General features: G+C 36.5%; 3 protein-coding genes across 7 annotated transcripts in view; all 3 read right to left on the bottom strand.

Moving 5' to 3' along the window:
- Window positions 1-531: 531 nt before the first annotated feature.
- On the bottom strand, window positions 532-6,061 carry LOC122079727 (protein SPIRAL1-like 2). Of its 4 annotated transcripts, none has more exons than XM_042646425.1 (3): window positions 5,899-6,061; window positions 2,873-3,310; window positions 532-859 (listed from the first exon to the last, which is right to left on the bottom strand). In XM_042646425.1, exons 2-3 carry the CDS (start codon window positions 3,194-3,196, stop codon window positions 779-781), a joined length of 405 nt encoding a protein of 134 aa, XP_042502359.1. In that variant the 5' UTR covers window positions 3,197-3,310; window positions 5,899-6,061; the 3' UTR covers window positions 532-778. The 4 variants fall into 4 exon arrangements, with proteins under 4 accessions (XP_042502359.1, XP_042502361.1, XP_042502360.1 ...); XM_042646427.1 differs by having other exon boundaries at window positions 2,873-3,289; XM_042646426.1 differs by having other exon boundaries at window positions 2,873-3,257.
- A 5,327-nt stretch (window positions 6,062-11,388) lies between these two features.
- On the bottom strand, window positions 11,389-21,162 carry LOC122078459 (putative methylesterase 11, chloroplastic). 2 transcript variants are annotated; one of them, XM_042644438.1, is made up of 5 exons: window positions 20,697-21,162; window positions 14,832-15,068; window positions 13,166-13,309; window positions 12,602-12,733; window positions 11,389-11,991 (listed from the first exon to the last, which is right to left on the bottom strand). In XM_042644438.1, exons 1-5 carry the CDS (start codon window positions 21,078-21,080, stop codon window positions 11,704-11,706), a joined length of 1,185 nt encoding a protein of 394 aa, XP_042500372.1. In that variant the 5' UTR covers window positions 21,081-21,162; the 3' UTR covers window positions 11,389-11,703. The 2 variants fall into 2 exon arrangements, with proteins under 2 accessions (XP_042500372.1, XP_042500373.1); XM_042644439.1 differs by lacking the exon at window positions 20,697-21,162 and adding an exon at window positions 16,074-16,716.
- Window positions 21,163-23,595: 2,433 nt separating this feature from the next.
- LOC122078242 overlaps window positions 23,596-24,194 on the bottom strand; it is a 4,869-nt gene continuing 4,270 nt past the window's right edge. Inside the window, exon 3 of the mRNA XM_042644141.1 lies at window positions 23,596-23,889. Within this exon, the coding sequence (XP_042500075.1) occupies window positions 23,753-23,889 (137 nt within the window). The 3' untranslated portion in view covers window positions 23,596-23,752. The remainder of the gene's footprint in view (window positions 23,890-24,194) is intronic.

Genomic DNA, 24,194 nt, shown 5'->3' with positions numbered 1-24,194 from the left:
ACGGGAATAACACGAATGGTTTTAATAATTCTTTAGTTGATTATCCAGCCAGAGAATTTTTGCAAATAAAATGGCCACAAGCCAATCATCCCCATCCTCCAAAGGAATCTCCCTAATAAAGCATGTAAGTCTAGTTCATCTCCCATTCTGAAGGGCATACTTCATTTCCTCCCAAAACAAACCACCTTTACTACTAACACTTCACCATCTCAGTCTGCTTCATTCATATAACCAAAAGTTTAATAAAAGGGGGAAAATGGGATCTTAAAACAAGGATCGGAGTCGATTGATAGTATCAGTATTGGCCAGTATCAGAGACTTTTTCTTTTTGGGACATTTTACCTTTATATCTTACAAGTGGAACTGTACATATCTGTCTCCCCAATACCAAACCAATCCAGGCAATCATGACCGGACCAATTCGATCCAATCCAAGTTTTAAAACCTTGCCCCCAACAAAATGAAAAAACATGAAAGAATGGGAGGAACCGAAATTTTAATGAAGGGGAAAAAAAGGATCGGAAAACACTATGCAACAGAAAAAGGAACTTCATTCATACAACAATTGAGCTTCCAATGAGTGTTTTTGCATCTAATTCAGAAGTTCCCTCACTTCAGCAGACCTACCAACAAACGTTCAACCAAGAAACAGCTATATATTACAATACACGATCAAACAGTTTGTATTCTCTACGGAAATGAAATATTGTCTCTTCCAAGCTACTACAGATCCTCCACAAACGGTAAAACAGCTCCATGCTTTGAGGGATAGTGAAAATTAATTTCCACCATCACCAAACAGGTAACCGAGAGAAGACCCACCACCTGGGGCTGCATGAACCTTAGTTGAAGGTCGATCCTGTACCATATTCCATATAAGTCGGTGAACCACAAATTATAATCCATAAACAATATGATGCAGTCAAGCAAGTGGAAGGTAAGGCCACCAAGAATAAACCACAATAGCAAGAAAATGCAGTTAGGTAGTGGAATGCAAGGCAACCAAGAATAAAATCCAAGTAGCACCAAAGTCCAAGTGACCAAGATCAGCAGCAGCGAGTAGCAGCCAGAGAACATGCAATTATCAACAGATAGGAAAGAAGTATAAACCAGTCAAAACTGCCTTTGTTGGATCAAGAATCACCCTTAACAATTTTGTCAACTCAAGTCATCCATATTTAATAGTGTAAGTATCTGGAAAGAGAGAGCAGTTGTCACCAGGTCCAGTCCAACTTCCTAAGCTCTCTAACCATTTTACCTTTCTTGTAGCATAGACCCACCTAAAGACAGACATGGACACGCGTACAAGGTAAAGTGTCCCCACATCTTCAAACATGTTGACAAATAAGTTGTTTCCACAGTAACATTGGACTTAGCCCCAGCTACATATCAAAATGGTTCCAGTCTGCGACAACTAAACTCCAGAGGTTAAAAGAGTTCCACAGGGGAATAGCACCAAATCTGTTCAAAGTCTATAGTTCCAATATGTGCCTTCATTGGCCCTTATGCTTCTCATTGGAGACCAAGTGGTTAATACATGTGTTTTTAGGAATTCATAACTACGAACATCTCTAGTTTCAGTCCAGCATCCTCATAAATGTGGACCGGTTGCACATGAAAACCTTAAAAGTACTTCCCTTTGTGTCCTCAGCCATACAAAGACAAGAGGGATCAAAAGAAAGATCCAACACATTCACATGGAATTCACATGGAGTAATCCAGTAAAAACAGGTAACAGGCTCCAGCCCAATCTAAGAAAGCTAGGGTCTCTGTTGATTGGTCTGAACACCCATTTGATTGGTCCATAATATATCCTCCTAAATCTATATATACCCGTACATCATGATCTGAAAATGTATGACTATATACTTCACTGAAAATTATTACAATTAAATTAATTATTCTAAATTTAATCCAAATCACAGGAAATTTTTGCCAGATATATAAAAAGAAGAAATACCCGATTAATAAATAAATGCCATATTTATTTATTTTTTTGAAGAATTTCATTGAAAAGATATGCAAGGTCTCTGCCAAGAGAAAAGCATATAACAGTTGACATGTATAGCAAACAACTGCATACAAATATAAAATTGAGTGTAATCTCAACTTGCCACCTCCAGTTAAAAGCATATGCAAAATTTCAACCCAGTCTGCTGACTAACAACTTGGTATTAGCATTGCCAGACCAGCAATATCCATACGAAACCGGTGCATTAACTAGTACTGATCCATGAAACCCAGAGCTCCTACCCAAACCACAAGATCATACTTTAGGGCCCAAGGTAGCACAGCACCCTAGTCAGCTCTACATCAAACAGCTTCAGAGATTTTCTCAATAAATATTAAATATCTATCCACTATGTACATGAACCAAATGCTCCTGGACCAAAAACTGTGACCTCTATTGAAAACCACTACCTTGATAAAAACCACTCTTCAGGTGCATGTGGAAAAAGAGGGGGGGGGGGGGGGGGGAATCTTTTGGCCCTCGAATATCATTAATTTCCAACACGTGAGATCAACTCCTTACTCATAACTGGAAAACACTCAGTATTGAACAATAAATAACCTCCAGAAATCTAGTAGAGTCCAACTTGGATGAGTATAACAACATTGAAACATCAAACATCTGAACACAGTATCTGCCAGAAACAATGGACAAGAGTAGTTGAAATACAAGAGAAGCAAACCCTATTGAATTTACTCTTATAAATAAGGTAATTTAACGTGTTCATTTAGCAGATTCAAGCCCAATTAGTTCATACCGAATTATTCTAGTTTTAGGCTCAAAATGTACTTCAGAACAGCGTCTAACTTTAGATCCTGGTAAAATTGAGAACCAGTGTAAATATAACAACTATGATCATACCGTGATGAAGTTGCCACTGTTCTGACCATCAGCTCGGAAGTAGTTGTTTGCATTTTTAGAAGTGTTCCCTTGGATGCCAGCTGGAATCTGCTTAGTGTTATCCACCGGTTGAGAAGCAACTGTAGGCTTTGGGGACGGTCCATTATTTGCACCCTGTCCCTGGCTCTGAGCAGGCTGAGCATGCTGAGTAGGCTGAGCAGGCTGAGCATTCTGAGTAGGCTGAGCAGGTTCAGCCTGCTTGGCAGCAGGCTTTGGGGCCTCACCACTTCCAAACAAGTAGCCCAATGAACTCTGCCCGCCTCCGCTGCTGACTCCACGACCCATCCTCTCTTTCCTGTTTATTTTTTCTTTCTGTTTCTCTGGTCCTATAGAAGGAAACCTTGACCTGCTGCATTCAAAACCCAATACATGACAACACTGCAGGAAATATCAAGAATCCTGTAAATGCACAAGGCGCAAAAATAATTATTAGGTAGAGTGACCTGCTTTGTATAAACACAGATATGGATAAGCCAGGGACACCTGACTCAACGGTCAATACATGATGTCTAATTTTCATTCAGCAGAGGTATTCAAGTATTTGGTATGCGATATGCCAATATGGCAGAAATCAGTAGTCCAATGCTGCCTATCCTATCTACACTAAAATGCTGTAAATTTTTGCCTATTCTATATTATATTTAGCTTCTTTCTCTGTGTAACCACGGATGGTTACATTGTGACTGTCACCATACCAAAATTTCCCCTTCTTCACACGCATAAGGAGGGGCAGAAATGAATGGTATTATACGCCATAAACAAAAACTTAATAGCCCCTTTGTCTTGTTCAGTCCATGTCAGGTCATGAGGGGAAAAAAAGATGGTTACAAAATCTGTATAACCATGTCTGGTTACACAGAGGATAAGCCTTTCGTTTGTATATAGTGAAACTGAGTTTTAACTACAAACATGTCCAAAAACAAATACAAAAATAATGTGGCAGAGGTAATAAAATAAGCTAACTTTTTGACTCTTTAAAAAGTTATTCTATATGCAATTTTCAAAATGTCAGTGCATATACAAATTACCCGGGGTTATACCACCAAGTGAGCTGGTAGAATATTGTCAAACTGTAAAGGAGCTGTACCTGTTAGGAAGTTTTTATTGGCAAGCTATAGTAAAAACCATGAAGCAGCCTTCGAGAGCCACATATAATTTAACCAACTGGGGACATCAATTAAAATGACTTTTATAAGCACCTGGGAACTTTATACTGAAAAGGAAGGGGTGGCTGCTTCATGAAGTTTGGCATTCACAATTCTCTATTCACAACCTACAGTACAAGTAGCGTCCACATGTGCAAGAAACAGTAACAGTATATAGGAGCAGAAGCAACAAGAACAAGGAGAATAAGATGAATATGAAAGGTTCCTGTTAGCACTCATTCACGAAATGTGCTAGAAACAGAATGAAATCAGGATAGGGAAAAAGCAGGAGATGCACCAGAACTACAAGGGCAGAAGAAGAACTGAAAGAGAATAGAATAGGTTTCCTATCCGCAACCTAAACTTCAAACAGTGAGAAACAGTGAGCTCTTATGTGTGCAAGAAGAAATATACAAATAATTATATATTGGAGTAACACTGATCCATATTGTCATCAAGTGATTTTAGTATGAAAAAATTAATGGGTATGGCATGGAAATAAAAGAAGTAAAGACTGTCTCGATAATCAAGGAATGTGGTGTAATCGTTACCCAACAAAATTAATGAAAATCAAATAGGAAAACACAGAAACATAATAGCAAACTATAAAAGATGGAATAAGTCAACAGAAAGGCACTGTGAAAGAGCCAAGGTATATAAATGAAACAACAGTAACTGAAACCACATAAGTAGATACAAAAGATACAAGTAAGATCTTCTTCCTTTAAAGTCAACTGAAAAAAGGGGGGTTTAATGTCATCACCGATTCAGTTTGGAGGTTTCAAAGAAAAAAGAAGTCCCACGGGCTCTGGCTGTGCTGCTATTGCAGGGTAGAGATCTTGCTTTACAGTGGGCAGGGAATCCCATCCAATGCAAAGCGTAGTTCCAACCTTAGGTTGGGATTGTGACTATGTTTGCCTCCAGAAGCTTAATTTACAGGTCAAATTACCATCCAGGTCATGATGCTCAGAAAACAGCAAACATGAAAAAAATGGCATCATGCTATCCTAACTTCTATACTTTAACCCTCTGCTTGCCATGAAGTTCAAATTTTATAAGTTCAGAATCCACGCAAGGTTTGTTGAGTAGATTCTTCTTAAAAGACCAGTCATTTTTGTAGCACAGGACACAACATTTGCGACTCAGATGCAAATTGAGAGACCACATATTTCAGGAACCACGATAAAATTGAAGATTATCATCCATTTCGAGATCACATACAGCAAAAGGAGGAATTGACAATTACACAGTTGCCAGTCATTCGTCTTTCAGTTCTCTCCACCAAAGCCACATTTTTATATTACTGAGGCATTGGAGGAGGGTTGTATTTCTTTCTCTACCACCTCCGTACAAACTACTTTATTCTGACTCACGGAAATTTGAATGTATCCTACCACCGACTCGAAAACATTTCTTCCATGCCATGTAAAAGCAACATTAGGTCATTAACAAAATCACGTTTTTTCACATTCTACCACATTCCTCCTAAAAAATCAAAGATACGCTTCGAAAATAACGAGACAAACAAACGAAGCCACAGTAATCAACCGGAAAAACATATCAATGATCGAATTCCTCCGAAGAAAAAACTACTAAACCCAGCCAAAATGCGCAAAGAAAACATCAGATCACCAACAGTGGACATCATTAAAGGAAGAATCCACCACAGAAATATCAAAAAATTAAAATTAAGCCATCAACACAAGATTGTGATTGAAAACCTAAAACAGAACCAGTGCCGTGCAATCGTCAATGAGATTGGATGGAAAATACAACAGTAGAAACGCAACAGACAAATCAAAATGGCGGAAACAGAGATCTAGAGACTCGAGAGTCTTGTACCTTGTTCTTCGGATCTGATCTGTAGAGCACCGTAGATTCCCTCTGCGACCGCGAGAAACGAGAAAGAGAAAGTGAGAGGACAGGGAAACAGCGAAAAAAGTGAGATTTATAAGGAGGGGAAGTTCCGGAGTTGTGACTTGTGAGTGAAGTGGCTGTGGCTTTGGCGCTTAATTAATAAGGAAGGATACTTATACTCATTGACGTGGTCAGCGCTTAAGCAGTCGCTCACATGTTTTGAGTGACCTAAACAAAAAATGTATTCTCTACTTAATCTCACAGTTGTATTGGGTGAGATCTAGAATTTGGGCACTAGAGATGAGAGAGACCTGAGGTGGGGATATGAAGTTGGCCACCTAGTGTCATGTTTAGATGCCAAGAAAAGAATGAATTCAACAAAAAATTTGAATTTGAGGAGAAAGACATTTAATTTGGGAAAATGTTGAATTATTGTTGTTGGTGAGCAACAAACTTGGTACGAGCTGTAAACTTGAACGTCCTTAGTTTGACTCCCACTAGGTACATCTTGGGCCATTCATACAGAGTGTTTAGTGCTCTTCATTTCTTTCGGTGAAAATTGAATGGTTCTCATTCAATCTCGGTATGACTTGGTCCATGAGATTGTGGGGTCAATATGAACCCATATAACTAGTCAAGCCAAAGGCCTGGATACTTGTCGTAAGCCCAAAAAAAATAAAAAATGTTTAGAATTATTAATTGAAATAATAACCATATGGGCGGGTGTAACATTTTGGTAGATTCATCGAACATAATTATGAAGCATCGAGATTATGCATGAGAAGCATAAGCTAAACATTCAGAGAAAGATTGCTTCTCCAAATTCCATCAATAAATATTTCAAGCGCCCATTTCTCATTTAGGATGCCCTTCTGATTTGTATAGTCTGGAGAAGTTGAATTCTCTAATTTGACATGTTAAAAGAATAATAATAATAATGAAAAGCAAAAGTTGAAAGTTTTTGAACTGATGGAATTTAAGAAGAATGCTAGCTTTTGATTATCAAACTATGCTAACTTTCAATTATCAAACTCACGAATAGCGTTGGTGTTCTTTTCGATCTTTACTCATTTCACTGATTCATAGGAATTCCCTCTATCCCTACCGTACTCTAGCTTGGTAGAAAACTACCGCCTGTCCAAGGTTGAGCCTTGAGATTTGACGGCAGACTTGAAAAAAGCCACCTAATTTAATATTTTATGGCATATTACCTAACTCCCCTTTTTTTATATATGTTCACTTGTTCGAGTTCATAAATAAGGGAGGGTGATGACTGCTAGAATTTATAATCACTTAAAGCACATGTGAATCTAAATAAAACTGGTTGATATGAAAAAAGATTCAATTTTCATGTACGGTCATGTGCTTACATGGCTGCCCCCTCATATAGTAGGAGCAAAACTGATATACACAGTTGTCAATTCATTTCATTTCTATCATATTACTTAGGCTACATTTGGTAGTCATTCATTTTTAGAAATAACGTTTCATGTCAACATAATTTTCAGTTTATGTGTCATAATGCCGTTTAAAAAAAAAAAAAAATACAAGAATACAAAAAATCAAAACAAAAATGTTATTTGATGAAACTGTTTCAAGAACGATTACCCTAGTTGTTCACTTTTTTCATATTTGGAACAAAACCAAAACGACGAAGCAAGGTGTTGTCATTCCATCATTTTGCATTTCTATTATATTTTTTTTCCCCCTTTTCGTTCCAAAGAAAAAACAAAATACGTTTTTTTTTTGTTCCCATAGAACGAAAAAAATGCCGAAAACGTTTTTCTAAATGATTATCAAACGCAGCCTTAAAATTTTGTGATAATTATTTAAGGAGCATCAATATAAGCATGCACATAGGCATAACAATTATGGGATTTTTAATTTCACAGGGATGGAGAGCCAATTTTACGTGCTCCACCCGTGTCTAAACACAGGGTACACAAGACCAAGCTCCATTATTTTCCCCTTGAAGTAGGTTTCTGTTTTTGAACTCCAGTTAGTAATTATTCCTACAAAGTTGTACTGGGCTGGGCTGGGCTGGGCTTGTGTAGTCCAGTCTAGTATGAGACATTTGTGCTAGGCTGGCCACTGGCCCATCCAGAGGATGCTTTGATCTGTTGAATTGTCTCACTCTCACTCCATTACAGGACCACAGCTCGCTGTACTTGCTTACATGACATGATGTGTCAAGAATCTTTGTAAGGGACTGTTTGGTGATTTAAAAAAAAGAAAACCCAAAAATAAATAGGCGTTGTTGGGTTGTCCGTTATCACGTTGGGTGGATCGAAGAGTTTATCGTTACCCAAAAAAGAAAAAAGTTGAAGTGTTTGTTAGAATTATTTTTGTTAGTAATAAATCCTATCATGGACTTTAGGTGCTATGCCTTTTTCTTGTTTAAATCAAATGCAGCGGTGACCAGCCTTGCTTTTTTATATTAAAATATATAATAATAATAATGAATGGTCGGTTCGGCAAACTAGTTAGACTGTTGTGGTCATGAGATCTTGAAAGGTTCTTCTTCATGCTACTGTTATCTGCGAGCAAAACCCCATTGATCCATGATGGTTTTGATGTTGGATTTTTGATACTATAAATTTGAGCATTTGATATTGTCCTGAGGTTTCTACTATCGGATATTATGTTTGTGGTTGTCGCGTTATGTGTTATTATAAATATTATTTTTGAAAATAGGGGTGACTGAACATATTTGTGTACATGATATTCGATAGCTTAAAAATCTTGAATGGACTATTGTCAAGTGTTAAAGAACAAGGTTCCCTTTAGGGAATTCACTACCCCTATTAGAAGAATATCTAAAATGATTTAACCAAGATTTTGGGCCCTGATTGCATGATTTATTATTTAAAACATAATTTGAAATGTTATATATTTTTTATCAATTATTATTTTCCAAGTTTTTAGAAATTGACATTAGGTCTAATCGGTGGTTCAAATTCTCTTTACAAGATGGTCCAATATACAATGTTGGAGACAATAATAAGTTTATACCCTAAAATCTTTTATATGATATTTTAAAATGGAGGGATTAATTTTTTTTTTCTCTTGTTGATAAATCGTAAACTGATAGGTTTGAACTCAGATATGAATAAAGCATTGACTTTTCTTTAGGGATGAGGGAGAGAAGACTATGATTGACACCAAAAGTTACGAAAATGATAGTAAACAAAAAAAACAAGGGTAAAAGCTACCATATCCTTCTCAACAAAATCTCAATAAAAAAATTACCAATACCCCATCATGGTTAAGGCCCCAATGTAAGTTGAACCCATGACCTCTTAACCTAGGGCTTGTAAACTCCAATGCCAAGCACAACTCATTTTACTTCTTCCTCTAAATTATCTCCACTTATTTCTTGTTCAATATTCAATATAAATGGGGTTAAACAATGTCTCGACAAAGAAATGCCCAAAGAGTTGGAGGTAATATAAATTTTACTTAGGTGCTCGGCGAAAATACTAGTTAAAGTTAACTACTTAGAAACTCTCACCTTCATCCTTAGTGATACTACAAAAAGATTGCTTATGTAAGCATCGAGAGCCCAAGGAATGAAAAAAAATAGTATTTCTGTCTCTCTCACATGTTTTTTTTTTTTACTAACGACGGGTATCCAAGCCTTCGGCCTGACTAGTCCCGTGGGCCCATACTGACCCCACAACCACATGGACCAGGTCATACTGGGGTTGAATGAGAATCATTCAATTTTCATTGAAAGCAGTAAAGAGCATTAAACACCCCTGTGCCCAAGGTGTGCCTAGTGAGAGTTGAACTTAGGACATCCGAGTTTATGGCTCGTACCAAATTCGTTGCTTACCAACTGCGCTACTGAAAAAGAAAAGTATATTCCATTTTTCTTAGAAATTTCTGTCATAATTATGCCAAATCAGCAACAGAGGGATCAAGAGATTGCAATTACAACTTCTGATCATAAAATATGTATTTAAATAATTAAAATTCCCCAAAGCTCATTTATTCCATTTTTCAGGTAAGCTTCAAGACTAGAAAGTTTGCATTTTGAACCAGAGTGAAAATGGTGTATCCTCCTATAAGAATGCATCACTGGTTTCATATCCAATAAGAAGGGATTATGATCAGACCCCACCCCAGGTAATGCTATCAAACTAGCTCTCTTGTAAATACTAGAATCAGAACAAACTTTTATTTAAAATAAATATATAAATAAAAGATAAAAAATAAAAAAATAAAAAATAAAAGAGAGAGAGAGAGAGAGCTAATTTGATAGCTCTCATTTCTTTCTGAGATAAATTTTTTTCCCCTCTGAGGATAATGAAGTGTCTTCTGCAAAGGTTAATTGGGAGTCTAGAATCTAGATCTGAAGCCTGTTCATACTTCTTATACTTTTTAGCAAGTTCCTCAACCTCATGCTTAACAGCAGAAGCCCTTTTATTGATTTCATTAAGTCGATCATTACATCTGCTTTTCTCTAACACAAGTTTCTGTCTTTCTTGCCCAAATTTGTATGTTTAAAAAAGGGAATGGGCTCAGTTGCATTAATCCCCCGTCAAGATCCAAATCCGCCATCCTAAAACATGTATCGAATTGATCTTCTTGTGCTAGGTTTTGTCCCGCCATCCTCAACCCACTATTTCCTGAATCGCTGGCTGAATGGAGACAGAGAAGAAGAGGAGCGGAGTGTGTGTTCCCGCTGCAGCTGCAATCGCCTTAAATGGGAAGTGTTCGCACCTCTGCAATCGATCAGGAGCGGAGAAGGAGAAGAGGTAGGGGCAGGGAGTATTAGGCATTAGATGAAGAGTAGTTTGCCGCCGACAAACTCAAACGCGAACGGAGACGGAGAAGAAGGGGGCAGTCGCTAGGGTTCCAAGTGGTTCAAGGATCCGGCCAATGTTTAACCAAATTATCCAGACCATAGTATTTAAAACCAGTTTTGGGGTTGAAACTAAAAGGGGGCCAAGTTTGGTTCGATCAACCATTTTAGACTGATCAAACCGTAATTTTAAAAGTCAAATTAATGGGAGAGAATTCCCTAAAAGGCAGTGTGCCCCTACACCAGCATAGGAGCCACACTGCCTTTTAAAGTTGGCCTCGTTGGTCTGCACAGTACCATAGTGTCCAGAGTCTCCAGACCCAACGAAAGCCAACCCAACCTGAACTCTCAGGCTTCCAAAAACTCTGCCTGTAAAAATAAAATTTCCAGAGTCACAGACTCAACAGTCATCTAACCTCTATGGCTCTATGCAACATCTTGGCTACTTTTAAATATCAAGCCTGACCACACATAGGTTCCAATTCCCACAGGTCCATGAATCAAACAGAACCACCCCTTAATGGGATTCAATGTCAGGGAGGACTTACGGGTGCGAGCCCATGTGTTGGGGTGCATGTCTGGCTCCTCCCCACCTTCGAATGCCTCCTTAGGCGTTCCAGTAATTGAAGAGGAGCCGAATTCAGAATATTTCATCTCAAAACAGATCATGAAGAAAAGAAAAGATTACAAGTACACAGATGTAAAGATACTGGTGACAAATTACATCAATTGCCTTCCAACCAAAAAATAAAGGCCCAAGTACAAATATAGCTCATAAATGACTGGCCACTCCTGCATGCTCAACACTACTGAAAACTATTCTGTAAATATCCAATGGCAACAGCTGATTACACATGAATATTCTATACAGAGTTGCATCCATATACATATCCATCGTGTCTTTAAGAAAATGTGCAAGTGCCAATTATGTTAGCAATGAGGGTGAGGCTCCAGAGTGAAGCAACTGCATTCGCCAGCTTGAGCTACTGGACTTTGGTGGAAGGAATCTTTGAGATCTCCACCAATAACTTATGTAAGGCTTGAGGCTTTGAAAAGAAAGGTGAGTGATCAGAACCTTTTAGCCGAAAGACTTTTTCTGGGGGGTTTGAATTTATCATGCTCTGTTGTAGGGACAGTGGTATTGCATTATCTTCAGAAGTCTCTATATAGAACCGTCTGACAGAACCATAGTTGATGTCAGAAAGAGAGAGCTTCTCCAGAACAGGTGCAAAAGGAATTGGCCTCATGGAAACTGATGCCAAGGCAACATCCTGGATCAGAACCAAAAGGAGTTAAATGCTGAAGTTCATCTAAAAAAGAACATATAACTATAATCATTTGGCAAAACTGCAACATCAGGTAACCTAAAAAAAACTAGTTTTTTCCTCTGAAAACCAAATGATTGGAAGGTGGTTACAGTAGAAAAGAACTATCCAAATTTCCTTTTTACACTCCTGGCGCCTGCTCTACAAGCAGGGGCTGCAACCAGTGCGCTATGCCTCTGGATCCACAAGTATCCAAATTTCCCATTGAATAAAACATCAGCACCATACTAGAGAAAGGTCTTACAACATCCTTTCCAGACTATTAGCAAAATTTGGGTATGTTTTATGGTTGACAGAATCATTTGAGTACCAGTACTCAACAGGTAGTCAACATTTCAATATTTTGATGAGGCAATGCCAAAGGCCTCATGCCTCTGACAGTGAACAATTTTACTCGACTGCATCACAAAGATGCAGTAAATACATCATGAAAGCACCTAAAGCTCAACCAAGCAATATTTGTCCTCTGATTGTGTAATCAACATTTATCTTGTTTTTTGGGGTACAAGTGGGAGTTGGCAATGCAGAAATATGGCAGACCAACACAAAAGCATACCTTAGCAGAACTTTGATTAAATAACAAGTCCCTCAATAACGCTTTCTCAAGATCAATAGCAGTTGGAGGGCGGTCATTCCCATTTGCATACAGAAATATTTGGGCAGATCGCATCATATCGTTTGAATCTGTCTGTTATAGCTAAGTATCAGCGGCAACAGACATAATTTTAACACAAAACCATCAGATGAATAAATAAAGATGATCCTGAATAATTCAAAATTTCAAACTTTATAAGTCGAAAATGATCACTAAGGCACTAACAGTGAAACTTCCATTTCCAAGCAAATTAAGCTGTAGTTTTGCCCCAGCATTATTTAGGTCTTTTACTGCCTCACATACCTCAGGTAGAATTACAATTACAAACCAGAGGCCAGGGTTCAGCTTCTTATCAAAAGGATAAAGGGAAGCAAGGAGGGGGATGGGATAAGGATAAAGTGTCCATTAGATGTTTTAGGGCATAAAAATTGAGCATTGTCACAATATATATAAGTCAAAGCTGCATAGTCTCAAACAAACAGCCAATTATCAAATATAAGTAGCTAAAAGAAATGGAGGGCAAACCTGTTGGGAGAACATATCAAGAGCACTCTGTCCACTAGTTAACATTGCTGCTGCAATAAAAACAGCTTTTGCAACCTTCAATGGAAACAACTCCATTGCATATGATATACACGCCCCACCAAAATCGTGTCCTACCAAAATCACCTGCAAAAATGTTTATACACACATAAATGTCAATAGATTATGAACTATCACTAAAGAGATAACAAAAGTCAATTAGCTCAGTTAGTATTCAAAAAATCCAGCTTCAGTATTAGAAGAGCACAGCAAAAATATATCCTTGTACCTGATGGGACATCTACTCCTGTTGTCTTATGTTAACTAATATTTCTCTACCTATAAATTCCATATTTTTTTAACGAATTATGCTATGTTGATTCACAAAGATATTTAAGACATACTGCTGAGTCCACGTCAATAAATATTATTTTAACCACCATCCAAGCTGTATTGTATTTTAACAGAAGCAATCTTGATTCCAGTGTCATACGACCTACAGAGTGGTCTGAGGCACCCTTCATGAAAAAGGTACCCTCATCTGGGAACCACCATTGTAAAGGTCCCAACCAAAACATTATCTTGGCCAAAAAGGTCACTGATCCTGTACAGAAAAAGAATAATAATCTAAAACTCAAAGAACAAGCTACAAATAACTAGTTTCAGAAGAAAACTCAACCAATCTGATATTTGGCCCATACAATCTTCAAGGCAGACAGTTAAAAACATTTGCCATTTGCTGAATTGCTAGACCTTTTTAAATTCGTACTAATAACATCTGTAATCATGACAAATTTCATGGTGTCAACCTCTGAGAAGTAACCTAATTGGAGAAGACTAATGGTCTGAGTCGCTTGCTATTGAGACCAAATTGCTCCAATAAAGCACCAATTTTTAGTAGAACTGACCAACCAAAGTCAGCCGGCCAAAAAGAGGGTAACAGCTTCTTTTAAAAAATTTATTCAAACATACTAACTCAACCAAGGACCACTGACTAAGAGGCAACTTTGACTTTCGGAAGTCAACAACTAATAAAATAAGAACTTGGAAGAAACATAAAAATAGAAAATAAAGACCAAAAAAACTCAGCTTCAATGGCAGATTTCCTCCCCCCCCCCCCAAAACACACAAAGGGAAATGATCTATGAGATGGTTACCATGATGACAAATGAAGCCTTGACATGAGAGGCCTATGAAATTGATCATACACCTGGCTAGGAGTTAATAGGTTTAAGCATCCTCGGTTCAGAGAGAGAGAGAGGGCATGGTACCACAGGTAATACAAGTCGCAAAAACTATGATCTCAAATTTGTTTTCAGGTACATCAACGGAAACAAATAATTTGTCAATATTTGGTAACTCACTCAGGACATGCAAAAAGGAAATTAATATACACGAATGCAACCTTCCCTCAGGAAAATGATCTAATAATATACAATGTAGAAGAAAAGATAATTACTTAATTAAGAATGAGTCCACTTTTGAGGGAAGATTCAATAATTATTTAACACAATAATTTAATCCACATAATCCTACATGAAATCTATTACAGAATTAATTGAATAATTAATCATGATAATTCTTATTATAGTGAAGAAACTTGAACTGAGATCGCTCAAAAAAATATTCATGTTGCAAGATAGTGGGGACAATATGAATCTCAACGAACCTTCTCTCCATTAACCAGCTTTTCAAGGAAACTAGTAAGTGGCTTTACATATTGGGAAAGACTCGTAATGCTGTTTGTATCAGATGAATGAACTCCAGAACCAGTTAAGTCTACTGCATCAACTTTGAATCCACTTTCTTCTAAGAGCGCAATGGTTTTATACCAACACCAAGCACCAAATCCACCTCCATGAACAAGAACAAAATGTTTTGTTTCCAGATCATCAAGCTTCAGATCCTGTGAGTTAACAAAAATGATCAATTTAAAAAATATTGAAAACTGGAGAAAATTTGAATGTTCAGAAAATACCAACATTTGGTTTTCTTAAATGGAGGCAACAGAAGTAAAACAAAGAAAAAGAAAGGCACTTCAAGAGAGGGGGAGGAATAATGTGGGCCATAATTAAAGAAATATATAAGACAAGTAAATGTGGATGAGTAACAAAATATCCAGAATGCAACAGTAAAGTTAGACCGTGAATATCTAACTTTGGCCCAGTTGATCACCCACAAAACATTAAGCAAAATCCAGTATCATGTTGCCAGTTTTCTATAAAATGCAAGGAACATAATAGAAGAAAGGTACAACCAGCCTAGCATAACAGACCACTGAAATTAGACCAGCAATCATAGTTGTGGCTATTTTCTTCAGAGCCAATATAATGCCTAAGGGCTATAGGTATAGATCTCATAACTTGTAACACCTGCATTGTCTGTCTCATGATTGGACCCCAAAGTTTGAGCTCACAGCTTCAATGTACTCTCAAATCCCAATGGGTTACCAGGATTCCAGTGAATAAGTAAAAGAAATGAATTTGAGAAACTCAAATTGACCATTCCGCACAGGTCTGCTGAGGGATAAGATATGGTAGCAAAACTGATACCAAATGCCCAAATGAAGTGGAAATAGAATAAGTAATCAAGGTGTTCACTGCAGATGCAACTCCCACAAAGCGGCAAAGACTACTTCAGTAAACTATTGACCTGAAACGATACCAATAAAGAAAAACCCTCATGGTTGCATGTACTAAAAGGACAACCCAACAAACAGAAACTAAAAAACACAAAAGGAAAGTGAAGACTGAAGATCATTCAATATAGTCTCTAAGCAGAATTCTTTAATTTTCAAAATTCATTACCTGGTTGATAAAGAAGGAGAATATCAATTAAATCAGAAGAGACGGCAAAGTACAAGTCTTCCACTCGTTATCGTAAACATTACGAAATCACAATGTTCACAAACCTGGTCAACAATCTGATTGGGTTGAAAAAGAGGGTCAGTGACCGAACGAGCTCTGGAGCTCGAACTCCTGGGAAAAGACTGCTTCTTTGACCCCGGAACAGGACATCTAAGAGAAGCAGAACGATCAAATGGAAGTGTACCATTCTGCTGACGCTGATGAAAGAGAAGAGCCGCAGCAAGAGCTTGTTCTTGTTCTCGAGTTAGAGAATCATCACGCTTTTCTTTCCTGGAAGATCGAAACTTGTTCCATCTATTGCTAAAGCCTACGGAAATGGGCGGATTAGGATTGGAGTAACCATTCAAATGTTCTTTCTCAACTTCCTTATCGGAGAAACAAGCGAATTGATTGCCCATTTCTTATGCATGAGAGAGTTAGAGAGGAGGAGAGATTAGGAGAGAGGTGTAAGAACCACTGGAGAATCTGGAGTTCTGGACGAGAGTCTCTGGTTTCTTCTATTAGTTTTTTAAGGAAGAAGCCGAAGGACTCGTTTTTTGAGTTCTGCGAAAGAGATTTGGGAGAAAATGACCTCTCTCGCTCTGAGTCGGCAATTGGCAAATTTGATGTTTAACCAAAAGAAATCAAAAGTCGGCAATGTGAAAGAAGGCTGCCATTACTTTACATTACATCACGGCGGGTGAGTGGTGCCCCTAATCAAAAGTCAAAAACAAATGCTGCCATCAGCCCGTCAGCGTAGCACATTGGTTCCATCACCCATGTGCAGTTTTGCAGGGAAAATCTTATTATCACTCTATTTGTGACAAATGCATTGTAACATGGCTCAACCTTTTTTGGATCCTGATGGCTCAAAGGGAGATATGTAGAGATATAAACGGATCGAATTTATGTCCAATGTGATTAGATATAGATATTTTTTTTATTGGATATAGATAAGAATGCTAATGCAGATCGAATTTGAATTCTTAATCATTTGTTTACTCTCTGACTTATGTAATCCAAACTTTCCTTCATCCAATGAATATAATTTACTCTTAATTCATCTTTTTAAGTTATCTTAGGTATTTTCTTCATTTTTTAAAATTTGTCTAAACTTCAATAATCTTCAAAATTATTAATTGATTATCAATTTGGATCGAATAATTATTTTTTGGATAATTTGGATTTTAATCCAGATACCCTTTGACCAAATACAAATGTGAATTTAAATTCGGATTTTGACTATCTATTTACATACCCCGAATGGTATGGCAAATCCAACTATTAGCCATACGTAGAATAATATCGATGGATTAGTCACATGTGGCATTTTAGTCCAAAATTTGTATTCTCTGATATACACAGATTTTTGTAGTCCTAAATTTTTTTTTCAGGGAGTCTGTTTTTTATTAGGGAGTGTAGCCTCCGCCAGTATCTCCCATAGTTTGTCTTTCTCCTTTGTTTATCTGTGTCATTTCACATGGAAGGAGGAGAAAAACAGACTCTGGTGAAAATTATGCTCTCCCATAGAGAATGTTATCCCTTTTTTTAACAGTTTGATTGGATTATCATGTGATTAATTCTAGTTTAGTTGTAACATGACCAGAGAATTGAAACCATGGGATCTTCATGTGTGATTTTCCACATAACAGTAATGATATCTGTTTATAAAAATTAAATAAAAATAATGTTGTGCTAAACCCACCTTTGAAATACCACTAGATACCATTTTCTATTGAAAGTCACACATCCAATCTAATGTTTGCCTTAAATTTGGAGGATTGGTACTATCAAATAGTTTTGCACACTTACAAGATAAATTTTTATTTTTATTTATTTACTTTAATTTTCAAAATATTTTTTCATTTGAATTAATATATACATAGCACATCTTGATTTAATAGTGGCAAGTTAGAGCAGACAAAACATAAATACACAGGGATTATATTATATTCTAAAATTTCAATCCATAAACTGGTCATAAAAGAGTAAAGGAATTTCCTAAGAGGGACAAAATCAAAATTGGATACACTTAAGTAAAAGTGAAATGCCAATAAATGTAGGCATCAATAATGGAGATATTACAATTATTGTTTTATTCTTATTTTATTGATTCAATGAATGAAATAGGTGACCACGAAACCACCCAACCTCTCTAGCTGGCCATGAAGCTGACCTTGACAATCCCCAACGCTTTGCCTCTACTCAAAATCTCTTGTTTTTTTAGTTGAGAATTTGCAATAATGGCTTTCATCTCTCTCCTAGTTGTCCTTTCTTTATTTGGGATGATTTATAATTTTATACAATTCAATTTACTCTCTCAATTAAAAGGAAAAAAAAAAAATAGTATCCAAAGAAAACAAGAAAAAAGGAATTCAAGGTAAGAGGCAAAATTGTCTTATCATAGAGTTTCAAATTTGAGGCATGCCACAATTTATGTGACATTTTTTTGATAGCAACATTTCACATTGGGTACAACTAGGACAAACTCAAGGATCTACCATACAATTTACCAAATGAATTTACCATTTTTCATTCGTGAAATTGGTCAAGTTAGTAAAGCAAAAGTTATGCTATGGTTTTCCTATAAAATGTTTATAAATTTCTTTATTTTATTTTATATGCAAAATTTTTTATATCCTCTATGTAAACAATTGGTTACATAGAATTTGTATTGATAAATTTCCTTATTTTATGCGCAATTTTTTGACATCACCTAGGTAAACAATTGGTTAGATAGAATTTGTATTTCGTAATTATTTTTTTGCGACTTTGACAATGTGACGGTGACCAAATATGATCAAGGGGTTATTATATAATATGGTCATGTGACTCATGTCGAATGGTAAAGAAATGTTTTATTTTTAATTATGATATGTGATACCATTGTTCCTCCTCATTACACTTGTGAAAAATGATAAATATGTTCTGATGATAGCTAGTAGGCTCAGTGTAACCACCTATGATTTATTTTAAAATAAATAAATGCGGTTGTGGGATTAATATGGGCCCACAAGACTAGTCAAGCCAAAGGCTTAGATATTATATGAACATATGCAATTTTGGCCTACGGTATGACCCAGTTTATGCGGTTGTGGGGTTAGTATGGGCCCACAAGATTAGTCAAGCCAAAGGCTTAGATACCCGTCATTAGTAAAAAAAAAAAAAAAACAAATACAAATACAAGTGGGATATTTTGGCCTAGATACCCGTCATTAGTAAAAAATAAAATAAAATAAAATACAAAAAAAATGTGAAAGATATCTTCTTCTTTTTTTTTTACCAAAAAAGAAAGATAATCACACCTAAATTAACCATTTCTGTTTATGGAATTGGTCAAGTCATCAGAATTGATGCCATCATATAAAAATATTGCTAAATTGACTTAGTTTTTTCCTCTTCTAATGAAAAAAAAAAAAGCTAATAAACTTATTTCTTTGATCATAAGATTTTTATTTTAAAAGTGTCTACGTATTCTAAATATGGAGATTAAGACAATCAAGCCCCACTATATCACACTTGATGATTTATCCTAAAGATTTATGGTTACTTAGTAAACTCTGAACAATAACTTTCTTCAAGTTAACTTTAAAAATAATTTCTAGAAATAATGTAAAAGGAAAAATTCAATGTAAGATCTTTATACAAAGAATAAATGTATTGAATCTATATCCTAGAAAAAAAGGATATACCAATAAATAAAATAAAATAAAAATGTTAATGAAGTAATTTAGTACATTTTAGCTACATGAATAGGATAGATTTTTAAATGTAAGTTCTAAACACTTGTTGAGTTGTCGTTGAAACCTATGTTATTTAGCATGCATATCCGAAACTTCATGAGAGTTCAATCTTCATAATCTTAAAATAAAGAATTAAAAAAAATGTATTTCATTTGACTAGGCTAAAACACTAAAACCCTAATTTATTTTATTAAAAATAAATTTAGTCAATATGTTGTTTTTTTTTTAACACAGGTACCCCATGTGAGTGATCCAAGGAAGTATGAAAAGTCAAATTCAGAACACATGCTTCATGAGGCAAAGGTCTCTTGCCAACTCAACTACTCCCTTGGGGTTATTCCTTTTTTTTTTTTTTGTTAACCAAGGTGTTCAGGACACAGCTTATGCGCACCTGAACTAATCTTCGGGATCGTGTACCTATCACACAATTCCCATTTCGTCCTAACCATTTGTACAACCTATGGATGGATCTTTGAGATTATTCCCATTGTTAAAGAAGCACATGAAAAAGAATATATTCAACATGCATATACATCATGTAACAAAAATCATAAGTTACTAGGAATTACAATGAGATTGACAATAATTGAGAATCCTATTATAGCTTTATGGATTTTCATATGTTTTTGTCTATATCTGTGAAGAAATAATCCGCACACGATCAATGTGTAGATTTATCATGCGTTACATATTATTATTATTAGGGGTTTTTTTTTTTTTTTTTTGGGCGGGGGGGGGGGGGGGGGGTGGTGGCGTGTTTAAAGGTAGAATTAAGATTGAAGCTTATGATCACCTGGAAATTGGAAAAGTCTCTAAAAGGAATATTTAATTTCAAAAAAAATAATAATAATTTACAATGAGTTTCACCGGTTCAAAGAAAAATACGAAAATCACTGAGACATTTGGGCAGTATAGTGATGAACTGAACTGAAACAAAATCCAAACCTGGTGTTGAACGAGCTGATCATGGGGTTGAAGAAGATGGTCAGTGACGGAACAAGCCCTAGAGTTCGAGTTCGAAGTAGTCGATCCCGTAACAGGTAATCCGTGAGAAACAGAACGGTTTAATGGAAGGTTAGTAACGATGTTGTTGTTCTTCTGATGATGATGCTGATGAAAGAGGAGAGCCGCAGCGAAAGCTTGTTGATCTTGAGCTACATTAGAATCTAATTCACGCTTTTCTTTTCTGGAAGATCGGACTCTGTTCCTTCTATTATTCCTGGAGTCTCCTGATACAGTCACGGGTGGATTGGGATCCGTGTAAGGTTTCGAAGGTCCCATTGGTTCATCAACTTTCTCGTGGGAGAAGCAGACGAATTGATTCCCCATATTTCTAATACATGAGAGAGAGAGAGAGAGAGAGAGAGAGAGAGAGAGGCGCAAAAGTTGGAAACTGAGTTTCTAGTGATTTAATGGAAGAAGATGAGTTCTGCGAGGGAGGGGGAAGAAGCAAATTTATGAGCGGCGAAGTGCTGATTGGGTGAAAATGACCCTTTCGTCCCTTTCGTCTTACTTGATTAGAGCATCGTCACCACGCGGGTGACCCGTTCAAAATAAATGCTGGCGGCCTGCTTCAATCCTCGCACAAACAACATATCATTGGTGATATCAACCCGGGGGGGGGGGGGTGGTTGAGCGTAGTCACACTATTGAAACTTTGAAATGGCCTCACAGATACAATTCTTGTGTTTTTTGTTGGGTCACACCTACTATCTAATGTTTGTCTAGAATTGTAATGCCTCATAGATACAAGTTTTCGTTGAAAGTCACACCTAATATCTAATGTTTGCCTAGAATTGAACCCAAGTGATTAGGGTTTTAGTGCACGATATCGATATATTGAACTAGGTCTAAGTTGGATGGAAATTAAAAAACAAAAACAATCACTTTCAATCATGGTTCTAAAAATTGGATTGAATCAGTCAGAATTGACTAGGATTACCCAGATTGAACCTAAGACTTCCTTAACACAATGCATTGAATCAGTCAGGGTTGAATAGAATCACCCGGATTGACCCCAAGGCCTCCTTAACACAATTCTCTAATGTGTTAGCACCAATCAAGAGCAAAGGGTTGTTCTTATATTTATTTTGGATAGAGAATGATTTGACAATTGAATCCATACCTCAATCCAAAAAAAAATTAGTGAAGAAGGAATTGAAGGAAGAGAAAAAATTTGTATTATTAGAATTTCAAATATAACATCTGCAATGGGTATGTGTCATTTTCCTAACGACAACATAATAGTCACCTTAGGGCTGCAACATATGTACAATTAAATTTACCCTTTTTTCATTCGTGGTGGAGTTTCTAGTAAGATAACTATAAATTATGCGATTGTTATCCTATAAAATTTAATAAATTGATTTTATTTTATTTTCTCAAATGACATTTTTATAATGTAACGGGGCGACTCCAGGTGTGATCTTGAATAAACATGACATAAGGGTGGCATGTTTTCAATTTTAACAAATAATTATGTGGATGACGTATTTTTTTTATGCAATTTCTCCCTTGTGGGATTGGTCAATTCATTATAAGTCTTAATAAATCATGGTAGTTTTGCCAAAAAAAAAAAAAATCATTGGAAGTGATGTCATCTTTTACTAAACTTAGTTTTTTGACCCATCCGCCCCCACAAAAAAAGAAAAGAAAAGGAAGACTACAATTTTTTTCCTCCCTCTTCTAAGTTCTAACGATAAAATAATAAACTGCCTTACTTGACCACAATAATTGTGGAAGTGCTTACCTAGTCCAAGTGTAGAGATTGGACAATCAAGCCCCAATATCCCTCTTGGGAAATTTATCTTCCAAGATATTGCATTCTTAAACACAGTTGGGAGACATGGGGCCATCACTAAGGGAAGAACAAGTTCATTAATGGGAAAGTGTTTAATGACGGTTGGGAATTTTGTCCAAGCTTTTACTAGTGGATGTTCAACTCTGTGATGGATTAGATCAAGTTAGCTACAATATTTGCCATTAAGCTAGCCATCTGGGAATCCTAGCTGGCTGTGTATTGTCCTTTCATATAAATTCAATTAAGTCTCTTCCCTGATTCCCAACCGCCCTCCCCCTCAATAAATGTCAAAAACAAAGGAGAAACTAGAAAGCAAGAACAGTAAAAGTTTTTTCCTTTTCTTACCCACACTCCCCCACCCCCTAAAATAAGAAAGAAGAAGAAATGGGGTTTGTGACAATATAAAAGGGTATCCATTTTCAACTCCTCAAAAGAAATGCTGGAGGCAGCAATTGAAGATTTACCATACATAACCCAGGGCAATGGATCATATTAACCGTGATTTAAATGGTGACGACTAGAAAAAATTCCATATTTATAATTTGGGTCTGGCTCACTTTCTCAATAAATAACATGATTTGGTCAATCTATTTCAATTGCTTCATAATACATTAAAGCTTTGGACCTTTTGGCTAATTCATCTGACTAGTGAACATCACATTTCGGGTTGTTCTATAGCAGATGGCATTATTTCATCTTGGTTTTACTAGACATCCCTACTCAGTACATTTTTTATTTATTTATTTATTTATTTATTTGGGGGGTGGGGGTGGGACTCTTAACTTGCAGGTTCTGGCATATTTTATCTCCGTCTTAAAAAAATAAAAAAATAAAAAAAATAAAAAAAAGAAGCAGAAGAAGAAGAAGAAGAAAAAAGAAAGAAAGAAAGAATGAAAGAAAGAAAGGAAAAGGTAAAGTATTGCTCTCTGTTTTTCTACCATGCAAGTCCAGCAACCAACCACACATGGAAGTAACTGGTTTTGGGAAAAGGAATATTTCAAGAAGGTATTGCACGTTTCCGAAACAATATAAAGCAACGAGAAATCTTGACAAGAGCTGTAAACCATTGATTCATTAGCAAGCAGATCTATTTCTGTCTTATGATTCTTTGAATGGGCTATACAAACAAAGAATGCTTCCATAAACACCAGGAAGCTGCATCTACAATATTGCAGGAAAGAGCACATTCACAATGTCGATCTCACCTATTTGCAGTAGATGAATCTTTTTTCCCAGCCAGCGTCTTGATTATAGACTCCAATACTCTAATCTCATCATCTTTTCTAGAGATCTCTTCTTGCTTTGCACGCAACTCCTGTGTGTGTAGCTTAAATACATCTACAGTGGTACAAGGAGAAACTTCAGCGTAAGCTGCTTGCTTTTCTTTTGGAAGATACATGTGTTTTGCCCATGGAAGATAAATACAAAACTTATAACATCCATAGCTATGCAACAGGGCTTTTGCCCACCGACATAAACCAATTACAGGGTTAGTAATTCAATTTTCATTTGGGTTTAAAACATTGTACAGACCAAATAATACCAAGTTACCAACTATGTGTGTGTGTGTGTGTGTGTGTGTGTGTGTGTGAGAGAGAGAGAGAGAGTGAGAGTGAGAGAGAGAGAGAGAGAGAGAGAGAGAG

The sequence above is a fragment of the Macadamia integrifolia genome, chromosome 5, assembly GCF_013358625.1.
Source record: "Macadamia integrifolia cultivar HAES 741 chromosome 5, SCU_Mint_v3, whole genome shotgun sequence".
Lineage (NCBI taxonomy): Eukaryota > Viridiplantae > Streptophyta > Magnoliopsida > Proteales > Proteaceae > Macadamia > Macadamia integrifolia.
This window is presented reverse-complemented; position numbering and strand designations above follow the sequence as displayed.

Bases quoted from the DNA above. Each gene is read 5' to 3' on its own strand.
- LOC122079727 (XM_042646425.1), bottom strand. From the start codon at position 3,196: ATGGGTCGTGGAGTCAGCAGCGGAGGCGGGCAGAGTTCATTGGGCTAC. The intron at 860-2,872 runs GTATGATCATAG...AATATGGTACAG, and splicing joins ACAGTGGCAACTTCATCACG to GATCGACCTTCAACTAAGGT.
- LOC122078459 (XM_042644438.1), bottom strand. From the start codon at position 21,080: ATGGGGAATCAATTCGTCTGCTTCTCCCACGAGAAAGTTGATGAACCA. The intron at 15,069-20,696 runs GTTTGGATTTTG...GTTAACTCACAG, and splicing joins ATCAGCTCGTTCAACACCAG to GATCTGAAGCTTGATGATCT. The intron at 11,992-12,601 runs GTATGCTTTTGT...GTTCTGATCCAG, and splicing joins TTAATCAAAGTTCTGCTAAG to GATGTTGCCTTGGCATCAGT.